General features: G+C 42.4%; 2 protein-coding genes across 3 annotated transcripts in view; one reads left to right on the top strand and one right to left on the bottom strand.

Moving 5' to 3' along the window:
• Positions 1 to 5,637, bottom strand: part of LOC137887360 (protein diaphanous homolog 3-like) — a 145,421-nt gene extending 139,784 nt beyond the window's left edge. Inside the window, exon 1 of the mRNA XM_068730285.1 lies at positions 5,252 to 5,637. Coding sequence (XP_068586386.1) covers positions 5,252 to 5,371 — 120 coding nt within the window. The 5' untranslated portion in view covers positions 5,372 to 5,637. The remainder of the gene's footprint in view (positions 1 to 5,251) is intronic.
• A 3,132-nt stretch (positions 5,638 to 8,769) lies between these two features.
• Positions 8,770 to 21,556, top strand: tdrd3 (tudor domain containing 3). Of its 2 annotated transcripts, none has more exons than XM_068730286.1 (13): positions 8,770 to 8,956; positions 9,761 to 9,845; positions 10,973 to 11,038; positions 11,671 to 11,831; positions 12,765 to 12,906; positions 13,083 to 13,154; positions 15,769 to 15,918; positions 16,357 to 16,509; positions 17,628 to 17,805; positions 18,536 to 18,661; positions 19,202 to 20,160; positions 20,430 to 20,555; positions 20,733 to 21,556. In XM_068730286.1, the coding sequence occupies exons 1-13, from the start codon at positions 8,913 to 8,915 to the stop codon at positions 20,847 to 20,849; spliced, it is 2,379 nt and encodes a 792-aa protein (XP_068586387.1). In that variant the 5' UTR covers positions 8,770 to 8,912; the 3' UTR covers positions 20,850 to 21,556. The 2 variants fall into 2 exon arrangements, with proteins under 2 accessions (XP_068586387.1, XP_068586388.1); XM_068730287.1 differs by having other exon boundaries at positions 20,699 to 20,787.
• Positions 21,557 to 22,381: the final 825 nt, after the last annotated feature.

The raw sequence follows: 22,381 nt of genomic DNA on the forward strand, positions 1-22,381 counted from the left end.
AGAGAGAGAGAGAGAGAGAGAGAGAGAGAGAGAGAGAGAGAGAGAGAGAGAGAGAGAGAGAGAGAGAGAGAGAGAGAGAGATCGTACCGATATGTGAGAATCGTGTGGCTCGCTCATTAACGTGACTTTACATTCCCCAGGAGTCTGTACAATCATCACCGAGCACCATGGGTTGGTGCCAAAGTTTCCATTAAAAAAAGAAAAAGAAAATCCTTTTGCGGCACCCAGCAGTGCAGTTTAGCAGATTATTAAACACATGTGCAAATATGTGTAACACTAAATGGCATGTTACTCGACACCAGTCATATAAGCATGGATTGCGTCTGAGAATGACAAAGGATGGATTGGTGAGGTAGGTGAGGAGGTTGCCAGTTGGCCTGTTTTCATCGGCGCGCACCGGCTACCTCAGTGCTGCCGAGCAACTTCTGTCTGCTGCCGTTTCCGCTCGAGCCGATTGTTTTAGTTTCTTCCCGCAGACTTCTTTGGAAAGTTGCCGTCTGTATCTTGAACAGGTGTAACGGAGTCAAAAAAAAAAAAAAAAAAAAGGCCAAAAGGAATAACCCTAATGAGGAAAGGGAAGTCAATACAGAGAATATAAAATTTTTAAAAAAGCTGTCATCTTGAAATGCTGAATGAAAAAACTGACGTTGGAAAGGTTAAGTTTCCTTCAAGCTCCAACAGCGGACAGTACAGAACCTCAGAGAAATCAATCCCACACACACACACACACACACACACACACACACACACACACACACACACACACACACACACACACACACACACACACACTTAATTAAATAAAATCCTGTGTCAACCTGTCAATGAGCCATCCCCCTAACGAGTGCTCTGAGATTAACATCACACATGTTTGTCCAGAATGTGATGGAAAAGAAACAGACTGAGAGAAGGTTAATATGTTGGAGGCTGATGCAGAAAATGGCCCGCCATACGCTGAATATAGGAATTATTTTGTCTCCGCTGATGAGCTTGACAATTGGTCAAACTAATTGGACACGGCCGTCAAACTTTTACCTCATATGCCCACAGCTTGACAGACTATAGCCATACATTTGGAACAGCACTAACAACGAAACATTGGCTCTTCTTAATGATTTCATTCGTGGATGAGATGTTAAAAAGGGGTCAAAATGCAACTAGAAAATGGTCAAAATGAAATAACTTTGATAATATGAGATCAATTACAAGAGCATGAAAACACTAGGGAAGTAAATTGTGAAATAATTAACCAAATTCAGCTCTAACAGCACGAGAAAGCCTCTTTCAACAGCATCCCTCAACAATGTAACTTCTAATTGTTATTCAAGTACTTGTTATTTAGTTCTGCTAAGGCAAATTATGGGAGAGGGGCGTCCTGAATAATAGATGAAAACAGTAACTTAGTCCACCTGTTCTGTTCCTGCAGGATTAATGGTATGGAACATAAAAGTGTTCAAATATAAAATGAATGGATAGACATTAATGCAATTCATCAAAAATGTTCGCTGCTACTTCTTCTATCCAGACCAAACGATGCCTAAGCAGCCGCTTGTGCCAGCTGTTGCACTCTAGTGCACTAGTCTCTGCGATGAAGAGCGTCCTCGCGATGAACTGAGTCTTGTTGCATCCAAAACAGCGGCACCGGACCAAAGGAAGCGACAGGTGGACAAACAAAACTGTGCATCCGGCCGTTGACATAGCTGCAGATTAGAAGGCACTCGGCTTCTACATTTTACTTGAGGAATTGCGGATATTCTCTGCATTAAATCATTATTCATATATATATAAAAAAAAAAAAAAAAAAAAAAGCTTGAGTTTAGGGAAACTGTGATGGGTCTTGTTGACTGTTGCTTCCTGGCATTATTTATTTATTTATTTTTAATTAAACAACTAATAGATTCATCAAGAAAATAATTGGCAGCCAAATAATTGGCAGCCAAATAATTGGCATTATTAAGCGATAATGACGATATGCATTGGCTGCAGCCCCAGCCAGGTGCTTGCTGGTGTTTAGGGTAACAACTCAAGGCCGTCACTTAGCACCCAATCACAATCACAGTCACAACTTCAGGCGAGGGCGAGGCCTCTCTAGCGCTCCGTAAAAAGGAGCTGACCGAGCGCTTCAGCTGAGAAACACGCCGGGCAACTAAAAATGAAGTTGTGGCTCCTCTAAAGTAACAGGGCTAGTTGTTAACCAGCAATGGAGGGGGGGGGGGGGGGGGGTTCCAAGATCTCACTATTGCAAATCTTCACAAACAGTCATTTGTAAACATCAGCAAATTCATTTTACTTTCCGCTATCACCCTGTTCATTTAATTACACTCTGATAACATCGTTTTCAATTAACGGAGACAACCTCTCGTAGACAACAAAACACGGCACAGGCAGTCCACCAAATTAAAGAAGCAACACAGTATCCATAGACATCTGCTTTTGAAAACTTTATTCTTTATAGCCTTCATTAACAGCACTGCCATCTGTTTATTTTTTTTGTTATTCTATCTTATTTGTTCTTTAAAAATAAAAAATAAAAGTTGAGAAATCGCTCAAGCCGGAGGACAGAACATTCTCATGACGAGGCAAAATTGACTTCTACAAAAAGTTTCTCCCCAATTACCAGTATTAAAAAAAAAACAACTCTTTCAAGTCAAGATTTAAATGAACTTTTCCTGCAGTAATCCTTTTATAAATTACATATGTTTATGTTTAAGTGTGTAGTCGCCTCACTCATAGAGCTCAGTGCCACAAGGTTTGTCCTCCACACAAGATCTAGTGAGGACTTTAGTATTTTATATATTTTTTCTGTCAATTGACGAATGAATTACTCTCCTACCAGTACCGCTACCATTCCAGCACTATCTCACAGCCAAATACTGAATAAAAAGCCACTCAGCAAAGTAACTTTTAACAAATAAAAGTTATAGAAAAAGAAAAAAAAAAAAAAAAAGCATGTCGACCAGAATGAATGATACAATACTCTGCATTAATGACTGACACAGCTCCCCTTTCCCCAGACCCAGGTCTGTGTGTCACATCGGTCTCCATTTCAACTTTCGGCTCCAACAGAATAGAGATCTTTCAAGGCTGCTGTTTCTTACCCGTCTCAGTTTTGTTTTTCCAGTGTTTATGAAGATGGAGTGTTAAACTTGCTCTGTAAAAGGGTCAACGGTAATTGAATACATGAAGTGTCTCAATTATGTTAAATCCATTCCCAGTTACTTATTTGGGCACCAATATTCAGTAATATTTCCCCTTAACACAAAAATAAATAAGATATTTAACATACATTACATTAAAGAGACCATCAAATCTGTTCAGAAACCAACAGATTTGTTGACAATGAATAGAGACCTTCTCATCTTTTGTACCCTGTTCTAAAGAAGGCCAAAAACAGCATCTCAAAAGAACATTTATCCATCTGCATTAACATTCTGCTCCATTTTTTCCTTCACTTTCATAACGCGCTGCTTGAAAATAGCCACTGAACATGAAGTGGCCTTCAAATGAAACGACCAGTTCCAGTAGATATTGTGGTGTTGCAGTGCCACCTATTGAGATGACTAAATACATGAATGCTCTTAACTGTGAAAAAACATTCACAATGTTTGGGGGTTTTTGTCGTAATAATGTTATAAATTATAAATGTTGCAAGACAGACCAATCTGAGAGAGGTGTGAAGACTAAGCTGTACCGTCCCAAATGCATGCACCCATCTGTTAGTGAGAATAAGAAACACAATGTTCTCTGCTTGTGTATTTCTGAAAAGAACACACAAAGTCAAGGCTCTCTGTGGGCTGTAACGTGGCCTCAGTGTGCCGAGTTCTGTTTAATACATCAAAAATAGAACCAGAATAATAACTAACACCTTGGTCAGCCTGAGCGATAATGTGTTTCGCAGCTCATGTAAGGATGCGTCTGCTTTTCACACTTGTTGACAACAGTGAAAAAAAGTGCTGCCAAGAGTACAGGGTACAAAAGCACGAGAAGTCATCTCAGTGTGGTTTCTGGAGAAGCCTCACGACGTCTTGAGAGTGCACTGCTTGCAGTGTCTCAGCATAGATTGATTAGGTTTTAAATAAGTTACAGTTTTCTCAAAATAATCTCAAATCAAGGTCTACAGATGGGAGTTTACTCAGTTGTGGTGGAAATAGCTCTGTTATTAAGGACTCTCAATGAGTGATCGGCCCGGATGTCTAACTGGCTGAACCCTAAACAACGTAAGACGCCGATTGTTACCACAGAGCCCCAAAGTGATCCAGTCACGTTGCTTAATTCGTCCGACCAACAGTTAAAAACCCAACCTTCTTACTGTTCACACACTGTGCACATGTCGGCAGGCAGACACACTGCAATGGTGCAGGTTAAATACACGTAGGCAGTCGATCTGAATGGTTTAACACACATCAACCAACCTGACTTTGCAACCAGCACTGAACACTCAACAGCCAATCAGTAGGAATGAATAAAAACCCGTTCCTGCAGACCTTTACTGCGACTGTAGACTGGAATCTCCTGAAGGTCAGCGAAAAGGAATTAACTTGTGTAGCACTCTCATAAGAACGGGGGTCAAATGCAGGTGGAGCATGCATTAATTAGATCTGTGTCACACACACACACACACACACAAGTCTCCTGTCCAAAAGAGGTGTGTGTGTGTGTGTGTGTGTGTGTGTGTGTGTGTGTGTGTGTGTGTGTGTGTGTGTGTGTGTGTGTGTGTGTGTGTGTGTGTGTGTGTTGTAGAAGCCTGAAAATGAGACTCTAATAATGGTCCAAATAACACCACCTCTCCCTATACCTCCCAGAAGAACACAGCAGACATCTACCAAGGCAGACCCAATGTTGGTTTGTTTGTGTGTAGTAGTAGGAAGGACAAGGATTAGCGTAAAGGCTAAACCCTGTGCTAATTTTAACCTTTTGATTTCCTACAGTCAAGGTCCCCGTTTCACACAGACATGTTTTACATTCAAAGAGTGCATTGTTCACGAGCATAAAGGGGGTTCTCTCTGCAAAGTGGATAATATCATGTGTCAAGTGAGATCATTGCACAGACACGTTCACTACTATTCTGATCGTCTGTCTGTCTGTGCGCGTGCGTGAGGCGTCCACAGGTGGCATCAGAGACAGCAGAGATAACGTCGACATGTTTGACAAGTATTACTGAGAAGACATTATTTAGAAGAAGGAAAAGAACCCCCCCTCCTCCTTGCAGCTAAAATAAAACAAACGATTCCATTCAGTCCGCCATACTCACAAACTTTGGTTTGCGGTCTCCGTCGTCGTTCCATGTGTTGGGGTTGGTGGAACCTTTCTTCTTTTGAGGTTTACCGTCTCGTCCGGTGGAGGATTCAAACCGCTGACTATAACCGTCCATGGTTGTTGACAGTTAACGACCTCCACGCGAGCTGTTCGTGGCTAAAGACGTCAACCTCGTACTGGTAACGTTCACGTTACCTAGCTAACGCTCGCAAGTTTGCTAAACTATCATTCACTGGTGGCTTTACTTAGCGCTAATCCAATTTATGGACGGTCACGTTACGCTAATGTTACGCTACCGCTAGCAGAAGCACTGCTGCACACAACGTACCGGTTTACCTCCACTGACACACTGAACCCGTCCATCAATCGTAAACTACACACTCATTACAAGCAGTAGCTGTATCGTTGGCTGTGTACAATTATGGGGCAGATATTTTTTTTGACAGACCCGCGCAATGTGGATGTCAGCTGTGAGTGTTTGATTCAACCAATAGCATCCACTGAGCTAGGTACAGCCCCCTCTGTGTACGGTTGAAAGGGCATTTGATTGGCCGCTGTGAGCTGTCAATCAGATCTTGACTCTCGTATTGGTTTGTTTTAGTCACCTGGGGCTCCCGGAGGCACGACGGTTTATGTAACCTGGGTGTGCCTCGGGTGCAGATATGGTTCCAGTTGGTTTGCAGTCGTTCGCGTGATGTAAACGCGTAAAAATTAGTGATGTAAATGAACCCACAGGGCACATTATTCTTGAATCGAATTACCAACCATGCAAGCTGCGAAAAACAAACGCAACATTTATTTCAAAGTACAGCACTAACCTCATTATATATATATATATATATATATATATATATATATATTACAACAAAACGGGAAGTCATCCAACAAGACGGTTTTCAACAACGAGGCCAACCCAAACCTAAAACCTATTAAAATGGTTTTTGGATGTGGCCTCTTCATTTTACGTTACACGGTTATCAACACAAAGCACGTCCCTGAAAGCTTTTAATAAGTTTTATGTGAGTCATAACAGGATTCATACTGTGCACGGTTGATACGTTTGAAATGGAATGACCACTGTCTTTTAAAAAATTGCACATCAGATTTTGGAGAAGAAAAACATCAGTTTGAGTCTCTTTGCAGCATTAGTATTACTCACTTGTCAGATAGATGATGACGGACGCTTCTCTGTGTGTTTTAGAAAATGTTTTGCCCTTCTCCCCATCCTACCCTGTCATGTTTCCAGGATTCGACTAACCCTTAAAATCCCATGCGAATCTCGGGGTGGAACACAAGATGCTTTCCTCTTTTTTTTGTTTCTTCCTTTTTTTTTCCCAATCAGGTTGTTATACTGAAAATGCTTTACGCTATTGGTTTTCAGCTTTGTTTGGCCATTTTAAAGTCAGCCTAAAGCTACAGTAAAATCCCAAATAGCCTGGCTTGTCTGATGCAAACAGCAATGAGGTGATGTGATGCAACAAACAGAAACTTTCGTGAGATCCTTCTCGTGTGCTCTACTCAAGCAATGATCTGCTCCACCAAGAAACACAGTATCAGAGAGAGTTCTTCTACGTAAAGCCAATATGGAACATTTGTGCCCCTGTTAGTGAAACGCATGAATCATAGGAGAATATTAATTTTTGTGAGATAATGAACCACACATGACAGTGAACAACATGGCTCTTCCATGGTTGATGTGGACATTCAGCAGTCACTAGCTAGAACTTTCTTCTAGGTGACAAACGTGACCTCACGATTGTAATGAGATAAAACGACACAAGCAGTATTAACCTCTCACCTGCCTTTGTGCTGCAGGCAGCTGGGGCCATGCCAATCCGTCTTAAAACCTTAAAAGTCAAATGATAACAACACATGTGTAGTCTATACTTACCAATACAACTTTAACAAACGTTGCTTGTAAGTTAGATTGGCAGTTTAAAAAAAAACTAAAACATACCTTTGCCACCCACAAGAGCAAGAAATATACTTAACAAACAGGTCACATATTTCAGCTGTCTCTGAGCTCATGTAATTTGCAGCTGTTATATTACCAGCATCAATCTTTTACAAGTGGAGCAGTGATTCAGTATAATTATGCTTCCACTATTACCATGTCAATCTGCAAAAATTCAATGGACTGGGACAAATTCTCACCAATAGTTAAACTGTCAATATGAATGTAGATTTATATAAGCATGGTTGGTAATGTGAATGGCTGGAAACAGATTTAGTATGCGCATTTTGAATAAAAAAAATATGCTTTTTAGTTGTTTTTATTCCAAAGCAAAACTTAAAGTCAAATGTCACTATTGAAGGAAACCTTTAGCTATGAAATCAAATTTGACTTTCTTTGAATTCGACCTCCTGAAATCTTGTTATCTTTAAAGACCCTTCTTCTTTGAGTCACTGAAAGGCTGTCGGCATGGCTGCCAGCAGTGTGTTAACACTCTGCATCTATTCTAGCCGAACACAAGCCTCGTGGCATTGTGCCTTACTAATCCTCTCAGAAAATGAGAGCTCTACCCTTCCAAATCGGTCAAAGAATTGCCACAGGGATATATACAATCCCCCAAACCCCAGAGGCCAAATGATGGAAATTCTGACTTTTCTGTTTTGATAATGACATTGATCTCTGCCACTTAAACAAAAAGTCCACATTCAGAAAATCCATCTAAATGAGCTTGAATGATTATTTTTTTCTTCTTCTTATTGAATTATGTGTGCTCTATTGGCATTAGTATTTCAAGACAACATTGTCATATCATGAACAAATACAAAAAGGTTCTTGTTATAATGAGCCTCAAGGATAATCAGAAATGTTTCCTTTATACAGTATTGTGTCTTAAAGTTGCTCAATTCATAAGCAACAACAGAGTAAATGTAAATGCTTTTTTTAATAATTGAAAGTTGTATGCGATGAATGCAATGAAACAATGTTGCTGTCTACTTTGTAAAGAACAAGTATTATTCGTCAGCTAATAGGACGATCAGACTGAAACTTAAAGGCTCGGACTCAATAAGGGAAACGTTATCCTCACAATGAAGCTTGGTACTGGACTGGTCCATTCTATTGCTGGGGCGTCTTTAAATCTGTGAAACACTTCAGTGTGCATATACTGCCATCTTGTGGTTACAATAAAAATGGTATCACTATATTGGAATCTAGGGTTTTATTAGGGCAGATATTACCCAATTCAGTCGGAAAACTAGGGGTGAATACCAAGAACAATATAATGTAAGGGGAATATAATGTAAACTATACCATAGATGCATCTGCAACAGCATCTTATATGGACAGTTCACTAACTCACTGAATTCGCGTTCGAGTTCAAATATGATTCCAGTGAAATGTTGTCCTTTACCGATGGATGCCAGACATCCTTTCCCAAGGAAACATTCCAAACTATCCATAAGAGAAGAAGAAAAGGGAGAAAAAAACCCGATAATGGAATAGAAATTTAGTTTGACCCTCTCGGCGCCCCGTAGACGCGTCTCGGCTTGTGACGCATGTTACGTAGAGCGAGTGGTTCAATAGTCACATTAGCGAGCGTTATCATTGTTAGAAGGAGAAGATGCATTACCAAAACAGATAGTCGTTGTTGAAGCGTGCTCAATTCAAACGTATTGGTGTCGTTACTTACACATCTACAGTGTGGATGAAAATGACCGATTTGGCAGCTTCTTTGACCAAAGAGGGCTGGTAGGTACCCTGGTAGCTAATGTCAGTGAGCTAACCAACGTCAACTCACCGAGGTGACAGATCGGTGGAGGCTTACAACACTAATCATTAGCCTGTGATTGTATGGTTACATTAGAACGCGAAGGTTTCCTTAGTGCACACGGCCCCTTGAGGATGTGGTGACCTTATTCGTTTTCCTGAGGCGAACATAAGTGTGAACTAACTCGGAGCTAGCCATACGCACAGCGTTAACCTAGCAACGGCGGCTACAGCTAATACACAGTTAGCATGCCGCTAGCATAACGCAGACTGTGGACGTTACAGTTCGTGTTAACTGGTGTGCTGTGATAACGTTACTCGTAGGGTTGTGGTCAGAGAGCCGCTACATTTAAACCCCGTGTTTATGTTTGTGTTTTTATTAATGGAATGGTCCCACTCCCTACTGGATTGTTAGCAGTATTTATCCGAGTCAATAAAATTAATCCAAGTTAGCAAGGTTAGCTATAGACACATGTGCCTTCCAAATGTAGAGACGTTTTTTTGCGATGCTTCCGAGGTTGTTGTTTTTGGCAAATTATACAATCTGACCAAAGATGCGGAGGCCTTAAAACAAATAAATAATGATCTCATAGTTGACTCTTACCACGCGGTGTAACACATTTACATCACATTCTTGATATTGTTACACATAGGAATTGTACATGACTTATTTACATATACTTTACATATTTCTTGTGATTAGAATCATAGGCATGCCCACCTTCTGCTTTGAAACCTCTGCCAACTTCACCGTCTTTCCTCTCCACCTTGTCTGCCATCTTGCAGGTACCTCAGTGATGAAGGCATAGCAGAGCTGAAAGGATCTGCTGAGAAAATAACACACAATGACATTATTCGTATTGCACTTGACGTAAGTTTTCGTCCTGCAAGTCCTGCATGTAGATTTAGTCTGCTCTGTATTGTATTGCTCTGTTCAGCAGTGGGTTTGCACTGGAAGCAGTTTTGGGAAATGGGGTTATTATGTGGTGCTTCATTAGGGGTATGCCGACGTACATGCTAATGAAAACAGACAAAGCTATGGACACACACTTTTAAACTGGGTGTTAAACGTTCGGTGTGATGTATTAACTGGTGTAAGTAGATTAGTGTGAGAAGCATAATGTGCCTATAGTTAATTATGTACGTCCCACTGTTGGCGGACCCAGCATCGGCTCTAAAGATCATCTCTCACCTTCACATCAAACTATGTCCTTTATTACATCCTGACATGATATATGAAATGTATACGAGGCCCAAAAATCTATTTGATTTTCATGGCATGGAGAGACAATATAATAATAATGATAATAATAATAATTTAAAAAAATTAACAAAAAAAAAAGCCAATATAGACAATACACTAAACAATCCATACACAGGCAGTCGATGAGCTGAAAATGCTTTTGTGTAAGACGGGCAGTGACACTCCAGAAAACGCACTGAATTGAATTTACTGAAAAAGCCTTGACCTTTAAGTTTTGGCCAGGAGGGCTGCCAAAAAAGATCTCAGACTGCACTTTGACTTCTCACTGCATACCGGGGTCAACCAACAATTTGCCACTTTGGGCTGGAGCTTGTAGGGTAGTGAAACCTTTCAACTAGACTCTAAGATTAATTGGGAAGCCGCTGTTGCTAAGCCGAGATGCAGCCTTTTAAAATAATTGTATCGTAACTGTGTTAAGAGAAATTTATTGAGACGTCGATATGAAGAAGCAATTTGGTTTTTTTAGGTTACCTGGGGAAATAAAAGACCTGCATTTAGAGATGTGGTCAGCTGCACTAAAACAGGATTGTATAAAGGAAGAGGTGCCTTGGTGCAGAAAATGGATATCTGACAGGTCTTTGCAGTGTGGAGAAAATTTGTAATATATGATTAATGTATTTGGGCAGATTATTTAGATTTTGAGGCACAAAGCAGTGGAGGTCTCTATTGCATTATTTCTTTTCATTATTTGTTATTTATTTTTAATTGAGCAGTATTTTTTTTTTCTTTTGCAGAGCGACCTCAGGCCTATTGGGGAAAAAATTCTACCGTCTGATATCAATAGTGGAAGAACTGACAAGGTGAGTTGCACAGAAATGATGACGCGGCTCTTTCAATGCTATATTTGTGAAACTCGGTGGGAAATTGCTGTGTTTTTTTAGGGCTGAAAGTCAGTGCAGGCTCAGTGTTCAGCTGAAAAGCAGTTTTCACGTGTGCCAGTAGATGGCCCCAACACACTGACAAACAGAGAACCGCCTCTTCACCTGTGAAACTAAAGAAAAACGGATTAAATCACGTTTTTTCCATGTGAGCTTAACCTCCGCTCTGCACCGTGTACATGAAGTCCAACAGAATGAATCTGAACATCTACACTTACATTAAACGACAGATCGCAGTATAACTTGTAGAGTAGATTTACGGAAGGTACGCTTTCCTTTCTGCAGAGCTAGAATTCGTTATTGGAAAGGATAGATTCAATGGTTTTTAATAACATGGACGCTGTGAATCTAAAGGTTAGTCATGAAGCAGTTTGGAGAAATAATGAAAGCTGTGCTCACACAGGTGTGCTAAACGGAAGGAGTCATTTTTATTATGCCTTAGAAATAATTTCCACGAATAAACACTCCGTTTGAGTTTGTGCTCATATTTTGGCTGTTGCAATCCTCCCCCCACATGCTGCTGATTTCTGTTGTTGTCTCTTGCGCCCGGCCAGTTGGAAGGTCCGTGTGTTCTCCAGGTGCAGAAGGTGAGGAACGTCTCGGCTCCTAAAGACCACGAGGAGTCCCAGGGCGCGCCGCGGATGCTGCGCCTTCAAATGACCGATGGGCATACCACCTGTGTCGGGTTGGAGTTTCAGCACCTGTCTAAGATCAGGTACCCACATAGCAGTGTTCTATTTAGGAACACGGGGAAATATGCAAATAATGGCATTTAGTGTATTGTAATTGCAATTTTCTCGTTATCGGCAATTCCCACGTGGCGGCAGCTATCTTAACAATTCCCGGCCTTAATTAAATCTCCATCCCAGCAACGGTGTCCTTGGTGACGGCTGCCATGGTGACTAGCCAGTCTGGTACAGGTGGAGTGGTCAGAGTGTGGGCCTTGACTTCGCGATGGGAAGAGAGGAGCGTACAGAACAAATCCCCTCTTTATGAGCGTCTGGCAGCGGCGCCGGTTAGTGTCGCTTATGAAAGTGTCCGCTTTAGTGCGCGTGAGGCCGTAAGCGAGTGACAAAGGAGGACGCCATGGATTACGGGACCCGCTCAGTGTGCAAGAGAAGCAATATAGAGGGATGACAATTGACCACTGAGGAGCAATGTTGATTAGAGGCTGAATACTGTGTGTGTATTTGATTGAATCGAGGCGAGTCAGAGCCTTACTTCTGCACTGGCTGCTATCATGAGAACAGCATCCATCCCAGAGGTTTGGAGTGAAATCCCTAATTGTTGCTTTTGCATCCGGCATCAGTAGCTGGAAATCCCTCTAAGTCCTTGTGCTTTCTTAATGAGAGAGGCAGAGGCCTTATCAGGCCTGATGAGATAGAGGGGCTTTTAATTTAGCATGAGGATGGGCGAGCAGCTGGGATTATTAATAGTCTCTCCTAGCCTCGCCACCCATCCCCTGGCGGCACTACTCCATGTCATTCGTAAAGTGGTATGAGTAAAGTCAATGGGGTGTGGGGGCCTGGTAGACTCAGTCCTTGTATCTTAAACCCTTGAATGTGTTATGCATTAATAACAGTCGGTTCATATTTGAAGCATCCTTTCACACAGACTGTTTATTGTTTTTTGTTTTGTTTTTTTTCAGTCTCAACACCCCCCCTGGAACAAAGGTGAAGCTCCTTGGTACAGTCCAGGTTAAAAATGGTCTTTTGCTGCTCGATGACTCAAAAATCTCCGTCCTTGGAGGAGAGGTTGATCACATGGTGGAGAAATGGGAACTACAAAGGGTGAGGGTCGAGTGAGTTCCTCGTGGCGATGGCTCAGCTGCTTTTGCTGAAAGATATTAAATTCATGTATTGGTTCTGATTTTGAATCTGCATTAAAGGCCACCTCCAGTCTGTGAGTTCTCTTGCTAGGACTAAGAATGATCAAGAATGATCTCTCTTTACCATTCAACCTGCAGAGTCTGGCCAAACACAGCAGGAGTAACATTGGAGCAGAAGGTGGACCTCCTCCCTTTGTGCCATTTGGTCAGGTAAGGGTAATATTAACGCCGACAGTTCGCTTTTCAAAATAAAGTTACAAAGTGCTCCTCTGACATAAACACCAGATGAAAACAATAAACTAGAAGCATGGTTATAAAATGGTAAACAAAAATAATACGGTTGGGAAAATGCACGTTTTATGGAAATGGGATTTCAGCAGTGGCTTAATAGAAGTGAGAGCTTCTGTTGAATAACAATAACCTCTCAATTGTGTCTGAGGGTCCAGACAAAGGCCTGGCTCCAGGAGTGGGCCTTGATGCCCCTTTTCTTACAAATGTTCTCTCTGATCTTAATAATTGTGAGAGTCTTCATGAATCTTTAAAATGCATCACTGAATTTTAATTCTGCTTTGTTGTCTTATACACACACACACACACTGCAGACTGTGCAGTGATCAGTTATCACCTTCTAAAGGTATACATGGTGTTCAGAGTTGCCTTCGTACAGCAGTGAGAGGAGATAGGCAGGCCTCTCAGTTGCACCACCAGAAATCTACTTGCATCACATTGTCAAACATATTTACACACAGTTTGAGCTTTGAAAAGAATAACCGATGCTCAACTCCCAGTGCACTCGGAAACTATTGAACCGGCCTTTAATTCTTCCACATTTTGCCGTTTTGCACATCACCGCATCATTTCTCCTTCTGAAAACTACTGAGCCTGAGTCGACGCTCCCTTGGCAAGAATCACCGCTTCGGAGCGGGATACATCCGGATCAGCTTGACACTTGGATTTTGGGATTTTCACCCACTCTTCACTCCAGATTTGCCGAAGCTTTGTAAAGTCGGATGAGGAGCATTTGGGGAATTATCATTTAGCTTTCTCTAGATTTTCGGTGTAAATGTATTTCTAATGCTGGGTCACTCCGGGGCTTAGTGCTGATTGGATGTAGGCTTAGGGTTATGAATAATATCCTATCTCAAGGTAATTGGCTCTCTGACGCTCTTCAAATATGTGCTCTCATTTACTTTTTGTTTTTGTTTCACTGGACGTTCTGTTCGATGCGTTCAATTTAATTTACATCTCATCTGACGACAGAATTATTTCCCTCGTGCTCAGAGTCCATGACATTTTTTATCAATTTAGCATGTTACATCAATTACCACTTAGATATCTAGTCATGTGGATAGGTTGGGTTTTATCTGCCTTGCCCCTCCAGAATCCATGTGTCCTGTGCCAGTGCCTGGCTTAAGCCTGGCTTATCTACAGAGCTCACAGACATTTATCTTTGGGAACTGATTTTCTACTAAATATATAAAGAACAAAGTGTCCACAGCGAGGTCTGTCAATTACCCAGAGTAACCGGGACATTGTCTTTTGAAAAGAGATATTTCTGTTGAGATTTTCAAAGCTTTTATGACCACGAATAGGGGCGGAAATATGAGTGGTGGAGATCTCAAAACCTGGGCATATATTTCCATCTGCACGGCGAGGCACCACCAGGAGTAATTAGGATAATGAGCCCTATATTAATCGCGCGAGCGCACCGGCGTGTGCCAGGTGGTAGGACTGTGTGGACGTCTCCAGGAGCACCTGCTGCTGTCTCGGTGCATGTAGGTGCAGCGGTGCAACGTTGAACTTTAAACAGCTGCACCAATCACAGTGACGCACGACGGCATCGGATCAACAAACGCACGAAGACCGATGACCGCGTCAGTCCAACACTCTTCCACTCGCCGCATCTCATGCCGTAAATAGTCGTATCTTTGGAACGTGATGCGGCAGCGTAATGCATTTCAGTGATGAAACGCTAACCACTGAATTCTTTTTACAGTTTGAAAGCAGGCTGTGACGCACAGGAGTAATGAGCTTCGGTAATCTGATGGCTCTCGTGTAAACAGGCAGAATGTGCAGTCATAACGCACCTGACGGATGCCCGTGTGTGTGTGTGTGTGTGTGTGTGTGTGTGTGTGTGTGTGTGTGTGTGTGTGTGTGTGTGTGTGTGTGTGTGTGTGTGTGTGTGTGTGTGTGTGTGTGTGTGTGTGTGTGTGTGTCGTGTCGTGTCATTTGCACGTGGTTTAATGAAGGTGAACATTGTGGATGGTCGTGTGTGTAATGGCACTTCTCAAAGCGGAGGCTGCAGATTTGTCATAAATCCGTCCTCCTACCTTCACATGACTGAGAATTTACCGCCGGTCAATCAGTCAGTCTGCTGTATCCACCTTAAGTTCACCTACTGACTGGGGAGTGTTAAATTAGATTAGATTATTTAAGTTTTTTAACCATTATTCCGTTATTGCGGGGCAATAATTCAGTTTGTTCTGTCGACAAAATCATCTGATTTGCAGCAGGTTGAGGTTCCAATCCTTCTCTGACTGACTCACGTCCCTCAGTCACTAAAACAGCTGCAGAAAGTGTTGCATTTCCATCTCATTTCTCCCAAAGTCACTTGGGAATATAATAGAGTTCACAGTTGAGTTTCAAAACATTAACCGTGAGCTGAGAGGCCGCTGTAGGATTTGAATTGCTACAACAAAATCTTAAGAGTGTAGCTTAAACGCTGCAGGCGACTTTGTTTATTGTCCCGAAAATGTGGAAATTCTTTTCTTACGGAGCTATACGTCGATCGTTCTTACTCTCTCTCTCTATTTGCACCCTGTAGAAGTGTGCGAGGAAGGATGAAGTAGACAGCAGGGATCTGGACCAGAGGAAGACCCTCCAGTCTCAGAATGTAGCCAAGAGTCCCGATGAGAATGACGAGTTTGAAAAGCAGCGGACGGCAGCTATTGCTGAGGTGGCCAAGACCAAAGAGGTATGCGAACCCATATCATGAGTCTTTACTCGGGGGACTTCAAGGTTCCTAATGATTTCACAACATTGTATAACTAACATGTGTAAGCTTTGTCTCTCAAAATATTCTTTTCTATTATACTGTACTATAATTGTCTTTGGCAACAAATTGTAATAGTGTCCTGAGTCAACGTCCTTTAACCCTCCTATACGTTGAACACTTGTTTAAGGACCACCCCCTTTGCCACTAATTGCTGTTTCTCTTATTGATTGTAGTAAATAAATAAAAAAAACATGCCCCTTATCGGCCTTCATCCTAAACCTTGATTGCTTTTGACATTCGAGCAACTCTTCCAATTACGAATCCTAATTACATTGTCAACTACAAAGTTTTTACTTCTTTATTGTTCGGCCCAGGCCTGCAGCTGTTATCGATCGTCTCGTTCTTTTTACTTGTTAGGCTCCGAGGACGTTCGGCGGTGGAGGAAATGCAGGCGGTAATTTATCCAACGCCGCTTCCTCCTTTCGGAGCCGAGACTCGTACCAGCAGAGGAGACGGGAAGACCGGGTCGAAAGACCTGAAAGCAGACAAGATGGGAACTACCGAGAGCTGGTGAGGAGACAAACTTTTAAAACAAGTCTGTTTTGAGTTAGTAATGAAAGCCACTTATAATTTTTACCATTGCATTACCGAGGCCTCCATCCACTGCAACAAAGCAATTGAAGGGTTGGAACTCGTTTCTTCCGTCTGGATTGAAGTCTTTATTTCATGGCTCATGGACTCGGTGAGGCATCGATTATGATTTTTGTAGAAACCTAAATGAAGTGGGAGGCTCGGCCGGGTTTTCCAATCAAGGGGCGGTCCATTTGTCTGGCTTTGTGTTGAGACCTGACAGTTTCTAGGCAGAACTCAGCCAGCAGTTGGGCTGAACACATAAAAAGGATGGAAGAGAGATATTATAGCAGAGGTAGCCAACGCGGTCGCCCGCAAGGCATGTTTTAAAAATAGCACTAGTCACCATGGAGCTCCGTCTGAAAGTGTTAGGTGCAGTTCTTTTTTTCATCAAAAACGCATCAATCTAGATTTTAAAATGATAATATCTCTTGTCATAAGAGAATTGGGTACCGGAGGCGGACAGCCAGGACGAGGCCGCCGCACCGTACTAGGTTTTCAGGTTCCGAATGGCGGGCGCTTCCGTTGGCGCCGGACGCACGCTGCGAGCGCACCCGTCGTCAGGTCCGTCAGTCCTCGGAACAGGCAACAACTCGTGGGTGGCGGGGGTAGAGGCGAGGCAACACAATCCGACCGAAAAGGCCCGGATTAGAGGTTTGAACGCAGGCGCCTGAACATATATTAAAGGTGATCTGTGCAACTTTTTTATTCAGGAAGTTTGTAACAAACCAGTAGCCCTTCTTACTACTCAGTACCCATGAAGTAGCTCTCCGTTTCAAAAAGGTTGGTGACCCCTGTATTATAGCATTTGGTTTGGTAATGTGTTGCTGATGGTTTGCAACTCGGATGCACTAATCCAACCTAAACAAAGTGCTATCCAAAGTATGGTCCACTTCAGAAGTTGTTGGTGTTTTTCTTTCCACTCTCAGTCACAGTGAACCTCACGTCCACGTTTATTATTACTAGACAACCATTGTCGATCCATGTTTACGTTCCCCGTCTTTCTGAACATTTCATACTTTCTCCATACAAGCTTGTTCCATTTCTCCTTTGTTTAGGTGGATGAGCGTGCTCTCAGAGACATCATGGAGATGGGCTTCAACAGGGAGGCTGCTCGGCAGGCTCTAATGGATAACAACAACAACCTTGAAGTGGCACTAAACAGCCTACTGACTGGATCTTCTGCTAGCAGACCCGGCCCTGTGGAAGCTGAATCCATCAAGCCCCCACCCAGAGGTTCATACAAACACACACACACACACACACACACACACACACACACACACACACACACACACACACACACACACACACACGAAACTGCCCGCATTGGCTTGAGAAAAGTGTTCCATAGCCTGAAACCTTTTTGTTTCTACAGAGTAAGAGTGACACCGTGTGTGTGTGTGTGTGTGTGTGTGTGTGTGTGTGTGGGGGGGGGGATGTGGAGGTCCTTTTTTTAAATGCAGCGGAAATCACCTACAGCCTCGTTAAAGGTCCACATTGGCAGTTTTGCTTGTTTTAGTCCATTTAACACAAATTGCATACACACTTTGCTGCGGACGATTTTTCCCAAGCACACCGTAAGGTTTCAGATGGATGCAGTCATTTCTTTAATATTTGTTTCAGCACTGAAAATCAAACTTGCAGCAACTTTAAACTTATTCCGTCACACTGCCTTTTTTTTTTTTGGTTGTGAAACAACTGAGCAGAGACTGTTTTTATTGTTGCTGCACACATCGGTCCTCTGAGCCTGCTGCAGAACATTAACCTTTCCAAATTCATGTCGTCTTTGAGGGATTTAAGTGTTCTTGTTTTGTTTCTTCAGTTCGGTTCAGGTTTGAAACGGCAACGCACGGACACACACAACCAGACCCATGTCACATAAACCTTAGCCGTAGACACTCGGGGCTGGAATGAACTGTTCTTTATTGGGTCTACATAATCTTGCTTTTTGGGTTCTTCTCAGCCAGAGGAAGAGGAAGAGGCAGGTCCAGGAATGAAGACGAGGAGGAGGGAGCAGGTGGAAGGCCGTCTGGACCGAGCACTCTTTTCGACTTTCTTGAATCCAAGATGGGAGTTTTCTCCATCGACGGTGGGTGAAGTGGTCTAGGTTTCATTCTAAACTGCCTCGTTTTACCTCTCTTGCTTTATAAACATCACACTTTAACCCTTTTACTTGATTTGTTTAAGGAAAGAACATGTTTTATGATTTTAAATATTGGTTGGTATACTTTTTCAAGCCAACCTTTAGTAAGAATGTTCAAATTAACGACATAACGCCACCGTAGACAGTCACGAGCGCTTCTGATTCAGAAGTTCTCTTAATGTCTGAGATCGGTGTGGTGTGGAAGAACGGCGCTGCGATGGAAAGTAAACTTTTGTATGTGTTATGTGTGTTTGAATGCTTGATTGTGTTCGGCCACGGATGATATGGTTTGGTGATTGCATTAATGATATTTTGGTTATTCATTTACAGCTATTGGCTTCATGTTTTTGTTCAGTGTTTTGTTTAATCTTCATTGAACAACACATTGTAATGCGGTCTTGTCAATGTTCCTTGAATTATTCTTCCACTATTGTTTTGCCATGGCTTTTGATTACGCTGCTCTTTGTTCTTATTTTGTTTTCTCAGAGCAAAAGAGCCACGGACCTCAGAGACACCACGAGAGTAAAGCCAATTTCTCCAACTCGGACTATTACTCCAAAGACGCATCTCAGACCAAGTTCTCCTCGCATAATGACCACCGGCAACAGAGGAACGACAGACCGCCTCGCTTCCACAGGGACTTTGATTTTCCCAAACCTGGCCAGGAGCCTCTCTCTGACTCTACGACCTCCCAAACGTCAGCTCCAGCCCAGCAGTGGAAGGGCCAGGAGAGGTGGTCGCGAGGCACGTCGGACAGATCGCACAATGACCGGAGAGAGACGAGAGAGGAGCCCATTTTCCCTTCGTCCTTCTCGACTACTTTCCCGCATTCGAAAGAACCTCAGCAGCAGACGGAGTTTGGCGCATCTCACCACCAACGATCCAGAAATGGAGACGGAGGCGGCAGGAACACGGCGGGGCCATCCAACAGGAGAGGGGTTAGAGACAACGTACCCACGGCTAAACCGACCGACTGCGCAGGCAGCGAGTCCGACGGCAGAGGGAATAGCAAGCGTACGGACAGAATCGAAGAACCCAACAACAGCAGGAGGAAGGGGAAGACGGACCGGCCGAACTCGGACCACCTTGACCGACAAAGGGATGGTGGGCCGCCAAACTTTAACCCGAGGGGAGGAAGATCGGGGACGCCCCAAGAAGTGGGGTTATCGCGGGATCTTCGAATGGCGACGGGGAATCCCTCTCATTTCCAAAATGGAGACATGGAGCACAAAAGAACTGGGCCGATCAAGCCAACAAACTCGCCGAGCGTCCCTTACAGGGAGCCGCCCCCCCCCAAGAAAAACGCCTCCAGTAACCCAGGACCCAAAAGGAGGTCGGGACAAGGCAAAGGTCCAGGACCTCGAGGACCGGAGAGAAGTCATTTTGTGGAACACGCTTGGAAACCCGGAGACCAGTGCCTGGCACTGTACTGGGAAGACGGCAAGGTGTGTAATTCCTGGATCGGTAACATCATCGCAATCGCTGATAATTGTTGAAACGTGTTTGCATTCAATTTACTGCGTGTCAAGTCAGAGAATGCACGCTGACATGACATGTCAATTAACGCTTACACAGTTAACAAGTCAAGTAACAATTAGTGCGGCTGCGACTCATTTTTCTTTCGCTGTTATAACTGACGTTGATTTGACTCGTCTTGACGTGTGGAAAATGTTTGTATTAATACAAGTTTCTCTTTGCGTCTGCCTGCGTGAAGTTCTACCACGCCAGAATAGACGCCGTGCATCCGTCAGGCTCCACGGCGGTGGTCGTGTTCAGTGATTATGGAAACTGCGAAGAGGTCCTGCTTCATAACATCAAACCCCTCTCTGCTGATGTTTTGGTAAGGAGAAAGACGAGATATTAATAATAGAATTCATCATTATTAAGATCGCGAAATGCGTTACCAAGTGGAAGCAACTGATTACACTGTGTTCAAGTGGGTGGAGAGAGGAGGAAATGACATCTTGATCTGATTACCCACAGTAACATCACAACCCTATCAAATGTCCAATGGCAGGAGGAAGATGATGGCTACTACGACAGTTCATTAGAGTTTCGCCGTGGGGGAGACGGACAGCCTAGACGCACCAGACCCACACAGCAGTATTACCAGCCTCCTAGGGCACGAGATTGATGTGTCTGCGTTTACACTGGCAGGTAAATAAATATGAAACTGTGGTGTGTTTTTTTTTTTTTTTTTTTCAAATTAATAATTCGACATCGAACATTGCGTGAAGAATCTTCCTATTTTTATATGGCAGCTTTTTATTCACAGCATTACTCTTCATTGTAGTGGGAGTCTTGAATTGTACAATAAAACAAAAATGAAAGTTCATGCTCTCATTTTTATGTAAAAAAAAAAAAATGATTCTATATAATTGTATGATTTCAACTTTGGCTGCTTCTGCTGGTACAAACGCATTGTGTAAAAACGATTTCTCGTGGTCTGCAGGAGTTGTGATCTTAAACGAGTCCAGAATGCAAACCTGGTTCATTTTTTGTAATTTGATGTATTGATTTTCTTTTTCTTCACCCATCTGTGTGCTCGTCCCACATCCTCCCATGACAGAGATTTTGTCTCTTTCTGCAACAATCCAGAATGCTTCCTAAATTTGTAACTGTCCACATAGTCAGGACATACAGAACTTTTTAAAAGGGCTTGGACATAATGCTAATATATATATATATATATATATATATATATATATATATATATATATATATAGTGAAAAACTGTCATGAGCACCTGTTGATTTTGTTAAGGACATATCTACTGTACATGTTGTGAAGCTTTGTTAAATGAATGCATTAAAATAAAAAATGATTATGGTATGTAGCGAATATGTTGTTTAAATGTGTTTTATTTTCAATTTGATACGCTGAGATTAATCCAGAGCAAAGATAGAAACATCTTTTTTTTTTTGTAAATATGTTTTATTGATTTTCACAAGTTTTATTGCACCAGGGAAGAGGATACACACGTTTGAATGCAATTACAGATTGAAATTGAAAACCTCATTGCTGACCCTAACCCACCCGTTGTAGGGTTACAGGCTACAGAACTTATACCTTCAGGTACATTCAGGTGATGGAGATCTAGACATAAGATCAAACAATTGCATTAATTGATCAAACGGAGCAAGAGTAAAGTAAAACAATTTTGAAAAAATAAATAATAGAGTAAAACTGAGAAAAGCAAGAGAGTAGTAGAGAATTACTAAGCAAAACTCTGAAGTCACATTAAAAAAATAAAATGAATAAATAAGTAAAATAAAATTATTTTTTATTTTATTTTATTTTTTTAAATCTCATGACAGTAGTTATGATTGTCATCACGGAATTGATTAGAGTTTAATTTCTCCATTTGAGGAGAGGCAGAGGTACTATTAGTCCAGAGCGAGCAGCTCAAGCTCATTTGTGGTGTTCTGTGAAGCAAATCCAAAGGGTAAGACAATCTCTTCCCCCTGTAACAGAGACGGTTACACTGCGGAGATATCATTTTGCACAATACAAAAGGGACTGTACCCAGCTCGTCCAGCATTGCGCACACACCGCTGAGCTGCCTGTCTGCGGACTTGTGCTTCGCCAGAGACAAGTTTTACACATCAAGAAGTAATCTCCACCCGGGCTCCAGTTTCACTCACACCAGCAGTGGGAGACAAATGG

Source organism: Cebidichthys violaceus, unplaced genomic scaffold (assembly GCF_023349555.1).
Source record: "Cebidichthys violaceus isolate CVI_PGR_0920_01 unplaced genomic scaffold, fCebVio1.0.p SCAF_5, whole genome shotgun sequence".
NCBI classification, from domain to species: Eukaryota; Metazoa; Chordata; class Actinopteri; order Perciformes; family Stichaeidae; genus Cebidichthys; species Cebidichthys violaceus.